Raw genomic sequence first — 13,817 nt, forward strand, 5'->3', positions numbered from 1 at the left:
AGGAATGACAGGATTTCATAACTATCCAGAAAGGCAAATTTAAATTCCCTTTGAACTCCATGAGCCCTTTTTAAATGAAAATTGTCACTGACAATTACAATGTAATGGTAGCCAATACTGCAAAAACACTAAGATCCAGAGTAAAGATTTTTCAACCTACTGGGAAAAAATTATAAAATCTTCACGTGTCACCAAAATGGGGAATTAATTAGCAGAAAAAAGTCTTCTGAGATAGCCTTAGTCTTGAGAGGAACGGTAAAGGACAAAGAGTGGAGAGTGGACGTGAGTAGGGGAAAGAAAGAGCCAGAGACAATAAAACATTCCAAGAAAGGGAGACAATAAGTATTGCAGTATGTTCTAAATATGGACTTAAATTCCCTGTAGTCTATGGAAACATTTATAACACATATTAAGATTGGACATTCTGCAATTTAAACTTACTTACCACAACCCACTATCAATATCATAGGTCCAAATTTCATCATTAGGCAAATATACTTCATTGTCTTCAATAGACTAAAAACATAGAATACATAAAATTATGTTTATCAATTACACAGTAACAATTAAATAGCTCCTTAGGATGGGAAAACTGCAATTAAAATACTGCAAAACACAAAATCATTAACAAGCTCAAAGATGTTTTTTTCGATATAAACTAAGATAGATCAAAAGAGAAAAGGAAAAAAGACATTTTTTAAGAGAAAGTGGGCAAACAATAAAGGTTTAGAATACAGAATAGCAAGTACGTTAATCTCAAAAAAAAAAAAACTCAAGAACAATTAAACCTTTAAAGGAAATTTTCAGTAAGGGAAAATAATAACATTCAGAGTAGAATATTGAAGACAATAAAGCCAAGAAGAAAATGAATATCAAACAAGAGCAATGTGTTTTGTGTAAAGGGAAGGAATTAAGGAAGGAAATTTTTATAAGGTGTAATTAAGAGCACTGTATCAGATACTTTAATTCACGGAACATATTTTTGAGTGCCCACTATGTGCAAGGCATAGTGTTGTGTTAATTAAATATAGAATCTAAGGATCAAGATAAATATAACTAGTCACAAATTTAACTAGTCAAAATATAGAATCTAAGAATCAAGATAAATTTAACTCAGAATCTGAATAATCTTTAAAGAAGCTGATAACAAATAGCATAGTACATTCTGACATGATGAAAAGAGAAATAAGAATAGAATAACAACCTTATTTATATCAAGTTAAAAAACTTAGGGGTTAAAACAAATCCTTACATAAATTCGTCATAATTTCTTAGAATAATTCGAAAATAGCCAATTTTGGTTATACTAGATACCAAATACAGAAAAATAGGTCCGCAAAACTTGAATCATGATAGTTCACAGGATAGAAATGATCCAGTTTTCTTTGCAATGAAAGCCATAAAACCTGACTGCTTTCCATTTTCCTGCCCTTCCTTTTTTGGGAAAATTCGACCTCAACTGACATCTCATGGTTATGGTACTGCTCCATCCCCAACGGTCCACTGTTTCAATGAGATGACATTGATACTGCGACGTCCTAGGAATGAGCCTTCCTAGCATTGTGAGACCATACTATCTAAACAAAAGGTTGGTCATCAATGCATTCTTCAGATTGATTTATGACCAAAAGGGGGAACTGTGGATGAAAAAAGAGGTGCTATGGAAAGTAACCTTACTACATGATCTGATCATAAATTCCTAACTGGGCAGGTCATGGTGGGTGGTCACACTCCAGGCATAAAACTTCTTTACTAAAAGACTTCTCTTTGCCTTAAGCAAGCCCTGTCCATTGTTTCTATGCACCTAGTTTAACATACCTTCGAAATGTTCCCATCTAATATGTGACCACCCTTTCAGACCCCTTCACAAGCTTGACCACCCTTAAGAGAGGACATCATAATCTTAACTAATCTGTAATCCAATCCCTGCCTTGCTTTCTTCCACTTTCATGTAGTCTTCCTTAGTTTTCTTCTTTAATTCCAAATGCATAAGAGAAACTGCAAACTGTTTTGCTCCAGAGCATGTGAGATCTTGCTCCCTGGCATATGTCACCAGTTTGGCTCAAATTAACTCATAAAAATTCAAAAAAAAAAAAAAAAAAAAAAACCAATTTTAAAAGCAGTTTGAAAATTTCTAAGACTGCATCATGCATAAATTATTAACATATTAAGTAGATTTGGCTAATTTTCTCGTTACTATGTTAGTTAAATGTTAAAAATAGTATCTTGACTACCAGGTATCTCCCCACCCCCTTCTCTTTCACACATACAACACACACACACACAGCTGAAAATCACTCTATTAATTCCAAGAGAACACCTAATCACATCTGACTGAGGAAGCCATATTTAAGGGCTAAGGAAACAAATAATTAAAAGAAGGGGAATTTGATTCTCAAGTTTAATGGCATCAGGCTCCAGTAGCCTCATGTGTATACCTTTATAATAGAAATATTATGAAAATGGATCCTGTCATTACCCTGCTTAAAGTTCCTTCACTGCTTCCCTATTGTTCTCAGGATAGTCTAAAATTCTTATGATTCTGTACTATTTAGTACTTGCTATCTGTCCAAAGTTTATCTTGCCATTTACTCATTATGCTCTAGTCTTCTTCCAGTTCCCAAATCTCTGCAAATTCCTTGCTGTGATGGTGCCTTCAACTATGATTTTCTCTCTTCTTTGAATGCTCTCTCAGAATTTGCCTGGCTAACTCGTTCTTTGAGAATTGGCTTGAATGTCATTTCTCTAATATCCCAGAATAAGGTTAAGAGATTACATTCCCTCTTAAATGCCCTCATATGGTCCTGTACTTACCCTTCAAAGTCCTTTGTCTGTATCATGCCCACCTATCACCACCACTAATCTATAAGCTTCAGGAGTGCATGCATGATGTTTACATTGCTATAATTCAGTTCCCAGAGCCTAATACAGTACCTGACACATAAAAGGCAAATGGAATGTTTGTTGATTGAGTGAATAGGTAAGCGAATAATACCTGTTAAGCTAACTGCATGCTCACCTCAGCCTGATTAAAAAGTCCCTTTCACTAATTTTTAAAAAGGTTGGTACAAAAACACAAATGAAGCTCAGAATTGAAAAATTTGAACTAGTTCCTTCTCACTTTCTCAGAGATTTTGCTCCAAAATTATCCCTTCTTTTCTACATCATTTTCCTTCTCTACTGGATCATTCCTAATGGATATCCAAACATGCTTAATATCACATATCTTTTTTTTTTTAATTCTCCCTTAACTCTTATGTCGCTGTTCCTTTCCACACTGTTAACCATAGTGAATGTCTCCATTGTTTCACCTCTCATTCTCTCATCACTTCAGATTAATTGGGATTCTGAGCCCATCATCCCATGAAAATTGTTGTTGTCAAGGTTTCCCTAAAATAGAGAATTCGTTAGCTGATTTATCCAGAAATATAGCCCGGAGAGACGGAATATATTAAAAAAAGTTAAGAAACATGGAGAAAGAGAATAACTAAGTCTAATTAGAATTACATTAGGATGTAACAGAGAGAATAGGAAGAGGCAATATTTGAAGTAACGCTGAGAGTTTCAGAAAGTTGTTGAAAGTCATCAATCCTTGAAATCTATGAATTCCTAACAACTTCTAAGCAAGAGAAATAGAAATCCATAAAGAGACACATCATAGTAAAACTACAGATCAAAAAAAAAAATATTCTTTAAAACTGCCAGAGAAAAATCACCTTCAAATGAATGGCAACTAATGATTGACTGAATTCTCATTAGCAACAACATAAGACTAATATTAGCAATTGTTTCATGAAAGTAACTGTCAACCTAGACTTCTACACCTAATGAAAATATCTTTTTTTTTAAAAGATTGTAGCTTATTTATTTTTTCCCCTCTTTAATTCCTCCCCCCACTTCTACCCCTGACCTACAGATGTTGCCATTTCCCCTTAAGAACTGGATCTCTGAAGGTAGGGCATCTCCTCTCACACGCTCGGGGCGTGTACCCAGGGCCTGCATACTCGGGGGATCTGGCACTCGGGGAACCTGGCACACCTGGGGTATGGTCCGTGGCTCCATCTGGGGCATGAACCCAGGACCTTCTGCATGTAAAGCAGACGTGTTAACTACTACACTATGGAGCCACCTCGAAAATATCTTTTAAAAACCAAGGTAAAATAAAAAAATTTTCAGACAAAAACTGAAACAATTAGCCAATAATAGCCCCTTTTTTAAAGAAAGCCTAATAGCTGTGCTACTTCATGCAAAAAAAAAAAAAGAATCTAAAGTTAACTATCTGAAATGCAACAAAGGATAGTATGTCAAGACATTAGTAAATGTGTGAGTAAATTTAAACCGAATTTTGAGTAAATTTAAACAAAACAAAAAGGGGCTAAACTTTTCTTGATGCTTATTTGGTGGGTGGAACAGGACAGGACTAACTAGGGAAAGGAGTGACCAGACTGAAAACTTTCTAAAGTACTGGAACTCTATGAGAAAAAGGAAAATTATTAACTTTCAACTTTGTGAGTTCATGTTGAAATAAATAGAGTAACTATTAGATGGCTATAAGTAAATCATTAAATTTATTCATAAGCAAAGAGAAAAAAATGGGATAATTAAAAATATGCCTTGGGGTGACTCCATAGTGTACTGGTTAGCACATCTGTTTTGCACGCAGAAGGTCCTGGGTTCGCACCCCAGGTGACTCCGTAGTGTACTGGTTAGCACATCTGTTTTGCACACAGAAGGTCCTGGGTTCGCACCCCAGGTGGAGCCGTGGACCATGCCCAGGGTGTGCCAGGCCCCTGGTGCACCCCCCCAACCCCCCGCAGTGCACCAGGCCCCTGGTGCATGCTGCGAGCATGTGGGAGGACATTTGCCTTCAGAGATCCAGTTCTTAAGGGGAAATGGCAACATTAAAGAGGGAAGAAAAAGAAAATGCCTCAAACAGTCCTCAAAATCAAGAGGAGGAAAAATAAAGAAGGGCAAATATAAAGCTCACCCAATGAAAAAAACTATATCAAAAGTACATTAAATGAAAATAAGCTAAACTCTCCATAAAATACACATAATGTCAGACTGGATAAAAATAAGATCCAACTATTTTCAGGTTACAAGACACACATCTAAACTATAAAAATATGCAAAGTTTCCATCAGAAGATAGAAAAAGACATGCCATGCAAATAATAATCAAAAGAAAGATGGTGTAGCTGTATTAGTAATTGCAAAATAGATTTTAACGCAAATAACATTACAGATAAAGAGGATCATTACTAAATAATAAAATGTTCAATTAACCAGAAAGATATAACAATCTAAATTCATAGATATCCAAAAAGGTAGCCTAAAAATACATATAAAGTAAAAACTGATAGGACCACAGGGAGACACTAACAAATCTATGTCAGAGAAAGAGTTTTTAATACCTGTTACAGGAATTGATAGACTGGGAAATAAAATAATCAAACAAGACATAGGAGATTTAAACAACAAAATTAGCAAGGTTGATAAAGTGAACATATATAAAACACCTCACCCAGTAAAGAGAACAAAGGGTATGTTTATTAAAATTAATCACACACTAGTCCTTAAAGCAAACCTCAACATATTCCAAAAGACTGGTATCAAACAGATACAAACCACATTCTCTAAGTACAACACAATTAAGTTAAAAATTAGTAACAGAAAGCTAACTATAAAAATAGTTTAGAACTTTAAAATATTTTTCTAAACTACTTATGGGTCAAATAAATAATAATAGAAAATATAAAATATCAATTGTAAAATGACAAAATACTGCTTATCAAATTGTGAGGAATACAACTAAAGAGGTAGTTGGAGGAAATTTATAGCCTTACATACTTAAAAAATTTTAAAGTCTTAAAAAAATGAGTTGAGCATCCAACTTGAGAAGTTTAAGAAAAAACAGCATAATAAACCCACAGAAAGTAGGAAGAAATAAGGAGTAGGTATTAATAAAATAAAATAAATACAACAGATAAGTAAACCAAAAGTTGGTGTTTCAGAAGTCTGATCTACCACTGGCAAGAATATTCAAGGGGGGAAAAAAAAGGAAGGAACCATTAAATAATTTTAGATATGGAAAAGGGAACATACCTATAACTTAAAGAGATTAAATAGAGGGTACTATGAACAATTTAAGTTTATGTAAATAAATTTAAAAACTTAAATGAAATGGACGGATTCCTGGGGGATAGATTCCTTATCAAGCCTGACTCAAAAAAAAAAAAAAAAAGAAAATCTGAACAGTCCTATAGCTTTAAATAGATTGAATCAGATATTTAAAACCCCACAAAGTACCAGGCCTAAATGGCTTTATGAATGAGTTCTTCCAAACATTCAAAGAACAAATAATTCAATCATAAAAACTAATATAAGGGAAAGTACATTAGTCAATCTACTTATAAACATAGACATAAAAATCCTAAAAAAAATAATTACCAAACGGGATTTCGTAATGTATTACACTAATCTGTGTTTAGTCCAAGAAATGCAACATTAGTTAACTATTACAAAACTATTAGCATTAATCATCACATTAAGAGATTAAAGGAGGAAAAAAACACTATCTCAGTGTAATACAGAAAAATTACTCTCCAAAATTCAATATTCATTGAAACTCAGATAGAAGGGAAATTTCTTAATTTGAAAAGGCCATCTACAAACAAACGAAACCCTAAAGTAAATATCAAAACTCAATAGTTACTAGTTGAAAACAATCCCTCTGAGATTAGGAACAAGAAAAAAATGGCTTCTATTAAACATTATACTTCAGGTCCACAAGTGCAGTAAAGAAAGGAAAATAAAAAAAGAATAAAGATTGGAATGGAAGAAACAAAACTGTCATCACTTGCAGATTAAATGACTATGTACATAGAAAATAAAAAGATTAACAGATGAATTATGAGAATGTAAATTGAGAAAGTCTTCACAGAATCGAAAGTATTCAAAAGTCAATTGTATTTCAAAACAATAGCAATCGGGATATTTCATTTTTTAAAAATTAACAATAGAAATAAAAAATATTAAGAAGAATAAACCCAACAAAAGATGTACAAGATCCCTATAAAGACACTATAAAATTTAATCAAAATATATCAGGAAGTCCTGACTAGAGAGATATACTATATAATTGTATTAGAAGACTCAATATCAGAATAGGTCTACCACCCTCAAATGATCTAAAGATTGAATAAAGGAACCTAAAATGCAATAGGGTACTTTATTTGACAATCTGACCATACAGTTTATACACAAGAGGAAACCCAATGGAAAACAATTTGGTAGTTCCCTTAGAAGTTAAATGTAGAATAACCATATGACTCAGCAATTCCATTCCTAGGTACTCAAAAGAATTGAAAGTAAGGCCAATCCTTATAGCAGCATTAGTCACAATACACAAAAGTGGCAACAACCCAAGTGTCCCACTGACAGACAGATGAACAGAATGTGGTATATGCATACAATGCAATCTTATCCAGCCATAAAAAAGAATGAAGTTTTGATTGAACATAGGTGAACACATTATGCTAAACATTATGCTAAGTAAAATATGAAAACATTATGAAAGCATTATGCTAAGTAAAATGGGCCAGACTCAGAAAGACAAATGTTATACGATTCCATTTATATGAAATATCTAGAAAAAGGCAAATTCATAAAGACAAAAAGATTGGAAGTTACCAGAGACTGGGGCAAGGAAGGAGAGAGAATTACTGCACAATGGGCACAGAGTTTCTGTTTGGAGTAATAAAGTTTTGGAACCAGATAGTGGTAACATTGTATAGTATTATGAATGTAAATAACACTGCTAAATTGTACACTACAGTATGGTTAAAATGGCAAATTATATGTTTTATATATATTTACTACAATAAAAACAGTAAAGGAAATTTATAGCCAAAAATAAATAAATAAGTAAGGCCCTAAGTAACCAAAATATTCCTAAGAACAAGAACCAGATAGAGTGGGGACAGGGTTTTTACTACCCAACATTTAGACACTGAATAAAGCTTATGTAATTTAGATAATGTGGTTCTGTCACAAGAATAAACAGACCAATGGAACAAGATAAAGAACCTAGAAACATCCCATACATGAAAACTTGATGTGTGACAGACTGAGTTCGCAAGTTAGTAGGGAAAAAAAGGCACTATTTTACATGACACAATAACGACTGGTTATTCATATCAAAAATATAATAAATTGGATCCCTACCTGAAACCAACCAAACAAAAAATTCAGATTAAAAAGAGATTTAAATATGGAAGGAACAACTTAAAATTGTTTTGGAAGACTTTATGATCTCCACACTGAGATTTTTTTTTTTTTCAGGCGAGGCAACCCTTGGTTGACCTCAGATTGCAAGGACCTTGTAAGCTTACAATCCCTTATTTTTTATGTCTGCATGACCTGGTCTTTCTAGGTAGTCTCCCATCCAAGTACTAACCAGGCCCGATCCTGCTTAGCTTCTGAGATCAGATGGGATCAGGCTTGTTCAGGGTGGCATGGCTGTAGACTGAAAGATTTCTTTAGATGTGGAAAGCACAAAGCATTAACTAAAGATGAAATTATATTAAAATTAAGAACTTTTGTTGTACAAAACATAATTATCAAGAAAGTACAAAACAAGCTAAAACTGACAAGACACATTCAACTCATATAACTATATATTTAAAGAATTCCTATAAACTGGTAAGAAAAATACAACCCAATAGACAAATAATCAAAAGACATGAACCAGCATTTTCACAGAAGAAGAAACATAAATAGTCCATAAAGTTATGAAAAGACACTTAACTATTAATAACCAGGAAAAGCAAACAAAACCCACAATGAAATATCATGTCACACTCACTAGTTGGGAAAAATTTAAGGCGAGATGGTACTAAATGTTGTCAAGGATGTGGAGCAAGGAGGAAGCTAATGGGAGTGTAAATTGATACAAATATTTTGGCGACAGTGACATTTCCAAGTAAATCTGGAGATGTGTGTACCAAGTGAAGAGCATTCCATTCCTTGTTATATACTCTTGAGAATGTATGTGCCCTTGTGCGTGTATAAAAGACATGTTATAAGAATGCTCATTGTAGCTTTTCTTATAATACTAAAAAATGAAAACATTCAAATATTTATCAATAATGGAATGGATAAATTACAGCAAATCCACACAACAGAATCTTATATGAGACATACATCAAATGAATGAATCCACGGATGATTTTCAAAGTATTTAATAACCCAACAGCACAGAAACTGACCAACCAAAATGGACACCAAGTAAAAACAAGTACATTCATGCAAGTACACACCAGCTGAATACAAGCAATGTGAGAATCTAAAAAACATAACAGACTAAAAGAATTAAGTCGGGAAAGTAAAAACATGCTTTGTGTCCAAAACCAAATAATATTTTGTTTAGAGATAGATGCATGTGCGGTAAAACTATAAAGAAAAGAGTGGTTAACAAGAAATCAAGATAGTGGTACTCTTTAGGGGTGGGAGAAGTAATGTAATAAGGATAAACAGGAAGCTTCTAAGATACTAGTTCTAGTTGATTTCTTAATCTGGAAGTTAAATATTTTATCTTAAAATGATACTCATTTTACACATTTTTTGGTACATATATTTCAAATTTAAAATTAAGAAAATAAAATTTTAAGAAATTAAGTACTCAGAGAATTATCAGGGAGGCTAGAGAATCAGCCTCTGATCTACATGAGGAGGAGCAAGTCTGAAAACACGGGTCTGGTGAGCTAACTGATGCTGTCACTGGTGAACAGACACTGCACTTTACAGCACCACTTTTTATACCAGGAAAGGACCTTGATCATCCTACAAATTCTACTGCAGGGTAGGAATCCTCTTCAGGCCCTAATTTTTACATCTTTACTCCTGAGTCCAAATCTAGCAGAGATTGATCTAACAAAGTCTAAGCTACTTGCCCACAAACTAGCTGCAAGGGAATCCAGAAAAGTGAGTACCTAGGACTCAAGTTCTTTTAGTTGGGCACCTACTATAAGCTATACCCAATTCTAGATACTGGTACAGTAGGGAACAAAATCCCTATATGTACAGAATTTACATCCTATGGAGGTAGGTAGGAGATAGTCAGATAACTGAAATAAATACTACCCCCAAGACTCACTCAGTGAGAGATGCTACAAATAGAGGAAGTTCAAATACTAGGCATCTAAAAATAATGTCTTCCACATGACATAGATGGTTTATATGACCATCTATGAATATAGAAAATTAAACTATTAGGTTAAAGAGAATAAAAACTTAAGACTTTTGATACATATTGCTAAATTTCTCCTTTAAAACAGTTACATAAGAAAACTAGATTAAACATGGCAGATTGAGAGACATCCCCAGATCTCTCCCCTTGAAACAACAATAAGCTGAACATCTAAAATTCGACAGAAAACACCCAAACTGCACACCAGCACGTCTGAGTGTAAGATCTGCGCATACCACAGAGCTACCACAGGTCAGAACCCTAGGTGTAGGGTGGTAGACTAGAAGAAACAAAGAAGCTGCCTCTCACAGTTACCAGAGCTCACTCTAGGAGGAGGAGGACGGGAGAAGTTATGGCGAGTTCCCTGAACAGCCGTGCCTGAGCTCTACACAGCTGGCAGCAATGCCCAGTCATCATGGTAGAAGGCAGAGAAGTGGGGACAGCAGAAAACTGAGGATGGCAGAGAAACAACAGTTGATTTTTACCAGCCGTGGTTGCAAAACCAAGGCTGTGCTGCAGCCCCCAACCCAGAGGGCCCCTCCACCCATACCCTCCGAGGCCTATCACTGTGAAGCCCCAGGGGCATCTGAGCCAACGCTATTGAAACTGTCGCTAACACTGACAGGAACTGAGACTGAGGATAGCGAGCATGATTAAACATCTATGAGGGAAAAAAAGACATTATTAAGACTTTATATAAAGCAGAGATCCAAGAGGCTTAGACACAACATACTGGAAACCAAAAGAAAAACACCTTCTTTGCAACAGGATAGGGACTATTATATAATAAATCTTTCTGGGAAAAAAAGAAAAAAAAGCAGAACACATTTCCATTAATGCCCAGGCAGAGAAATAGTCCATTAAAAACCAAGAACAACTAAGAGAACAAGTCATCTCAGAAAGAGAAAAATCTCCAGAAAAATAAGCTTGCAGACATAAAAATATGCAACTTAAATGACAGAGAATTCAGGATGGTACTTCTGAAAAACCCCAATGAGATCCGAAACGAATCATATCAACAATTTCAGGAACTGACAAAACAACTAGATGAGCAGAATGAGTTCTTTAGCAAGGAGACTGAAACTCTTGAAAAGAACCAAATAGACCTTCTGGAGATAAAGAACACACTGCAAAAGTTGAAAAATGAAATAAAAAGTTTGGGAACTAGTCGACCAAATGGAGGAAATGATCAGTGATATCAAAGACACAAATCTAGAAATAAATCAGAAGGAAGAAGAGAGAAACCAAAGAATGAAAAATAATGAAAGAGAAATTCAAGAACTAGCTGACACCACCAGGAGAGGAAACATAGGAATAATGGGCATTATCGAAGGGGAGAAAAAGGGACAGTGATGAGAAAGTATTTTCAGACAATTAGTTGAGAGAATATCCCAAATCTAAGGAATGAGCTGGAGCTTAGAATTCAAGAAGTCAACAGAACACTCAATTATCTCAACCCCAAAGGCCTTCATCAAGACACATTGCATTAAAATTATCAAAAATAAACGACAAGGGCAGAATTCTCAGGGCAGCTAGGGGAAAGAAGATGTTAACTTATAAAGGAAAACTCATTAGATTATCGTTGGACTTCTCAGCACAAATCTTACAGTCCAGAAAGGAGTGGAATCAAATATTCAAACTATTAAGTGAAAGGAAATACCAGTCTAGAATAATGTATCCAACTAAGCTCTCCTTTAGATATGAAGGAGAAACAAAGAACTTTCCAGATATACAAAAATTGAGGGAATACTCCACTGCGAGGCCTATACTACAGGAAATACTGAAAGGAGTCAGCTCACCTAAAACAAAATGACAAAAAAAAAATACATAATTAGGAGTAAGGTGACTAGCAGGCTGATAAAAGCTGAGGAGTGCAACCCTTACCAGGAACAGGGCATTTTAAGCTTAAAATAAGAATTTTGTTATAGTAAGATATTAATGAACATTCAGCATACATAAGGATTAATTGAGAAAACAATGACTGAAAAGGGGAGGATTCAAAGATCCAAATTTGCAAAGAGGAATGGAAATAAAGAATGTGCAGAAGAAAAAGGATGACTACACACACACACACACACACACACATATATACACGCATATATATATATTTACATATATATAAAACTATCCTTTACATATTCGTAATGGTAACCACACACCAAAGATTCAGAACCGAAGTATATAACATAAAACAAGAAGAACCAGAGGGAAAACCTACAAAAGCCAACCAAAATAAAGAAAACAGAAACAAAAGGACAAGGAAGCAATGGAAACACCAAGCTACCAGAAAGCAAAGGATAAAATGGCTATAAGAAGACTTCAAATTTCAATAATCACTCAATATAAATGGACTGAACTCACCAATAAAAAGGCACAGAGTTGCAGATTGGATCAAAAAAAAACCAAAACTCACCATATGCTGCCTCTAGGAGATGCATCTCCGTTCCAAAGACAAATATAGATTCAAATTGAAAGGGTGAAAAGTGATATTCCAAGCAAATGGCATGCAGAGAAAAGAGGGGGTAGTGGTACTAATATCGGATGATAGAGATTTCAAAATAAAAATATAAAGAAAGATATTGAGGGACACTTCATAATGATAAAGGGAATCATGCAGCAAGAAGACTAACACTTATTAATATCTATGCTCCCAATCAGAGAGAGCCCCAAAATATATAAAGCAATTACTAACAGAACTAAAGGAAGAAACGGACCAAAACACTATCATAGTAGGGGACCAAATACTCCACTGTTGGCTATGGAAAGATCATCCAAACAGAAAATCAATAAGGAAATCACATCCTTAAATGATAGATTAGACCAAATGGACATAACTGACATTTACAGAGCCTTCCATCCCAAAACAGCTGCTTTTACATTCTTCTCTAGAGCACATGGAACATTCTCAAGAATTTTGCACATACTGGGACACAGAGATAGCCTCAACAAATGTAAGAGGGTTGAAATCATACCAACCATATTCTCTGATTATAACGCTTTGAAATTAGAGATCAACTGCAAAAAGAAAGCGGAAAGAACCCAAATATATGGAGATTAAAGAACATACTACTGAAGAATAACTGGGTCAGAAAAGAAATAATAAGAGAAACAATCAAAACTTACACGGCAAAAGCCGTCATAAGAGGAAAGTTCATATCATTACAATTCATACCCCTATATCCAAAAACAAGAACGAGCCCAAATAAACAACACAACCTTTCATCTTAAAAAACTAGAAAAGAACAAATGAAGCCTAAAATCAGCAAAAGGAAAGAAATAATTAAAATTAAAGCAGAAATAAATGAAATTAAAAAAAAATAGAAAAAATAAATGCAACAAAGAGCTGGTTCTTTGAGAAGGTTAACAAAATTGACAAACTCCTGGCTAGACGCACTAAAGAAAAAAGAGAAAGGACACAAAAAAAACAAAATCAGGGATGAAAGAGGGGAAATTATGACAGACACTGCAGAAATACAAAGGATCATACAAGAATACTATGAAAAAGTATATAACACCAAATTTAATAACCTAGAAGAAATGGACCAGTACTTAGAAAGATACAACCTTCC

General features: G+C 34.4%; 1 protein-coding gene and 1 pseudogene across 1 annotated transcript in view; both read right to left on the reverse strand.

Moving 5' to 3' along the window:
* Positions 1 to 13,817, reverse strand: part of KLHDC1 (kelch domain containing 1) — a 57,123-nt gene that overhangs the window by 35,930 nt on the left and 7,376 nt on the right. Inside the window, exon 2 of the mRNA XM_006922680.3 lies at positions 446 to 516. Within this exon, the coding sequence (XP_006922742.1) occupies positions 446 to 516 (71 nt within the window). The remainder of the gene's footprint in view (positions 1 to 445; positions 517 to 13,817) is intronic.
* Positions 8,409 to 8,527, reverse strand: LOC112471748 (annotated as a pseudogene).

Source organism: Pteropus alecto, unplaced genomic scaffold, assembly GCF_000325575.1.
Source record: "Pteropus alecto unplaced genomic scaffold, ASM32557v1 scaffold38, whole genome shotgun sequence".
Classification (NCBI taxonomy): Eukaryota; Metazoa; Chordata; class Mammalia; order Chiroptera; family Pteropodidae; genus Pteropus; species Pteropus alecto.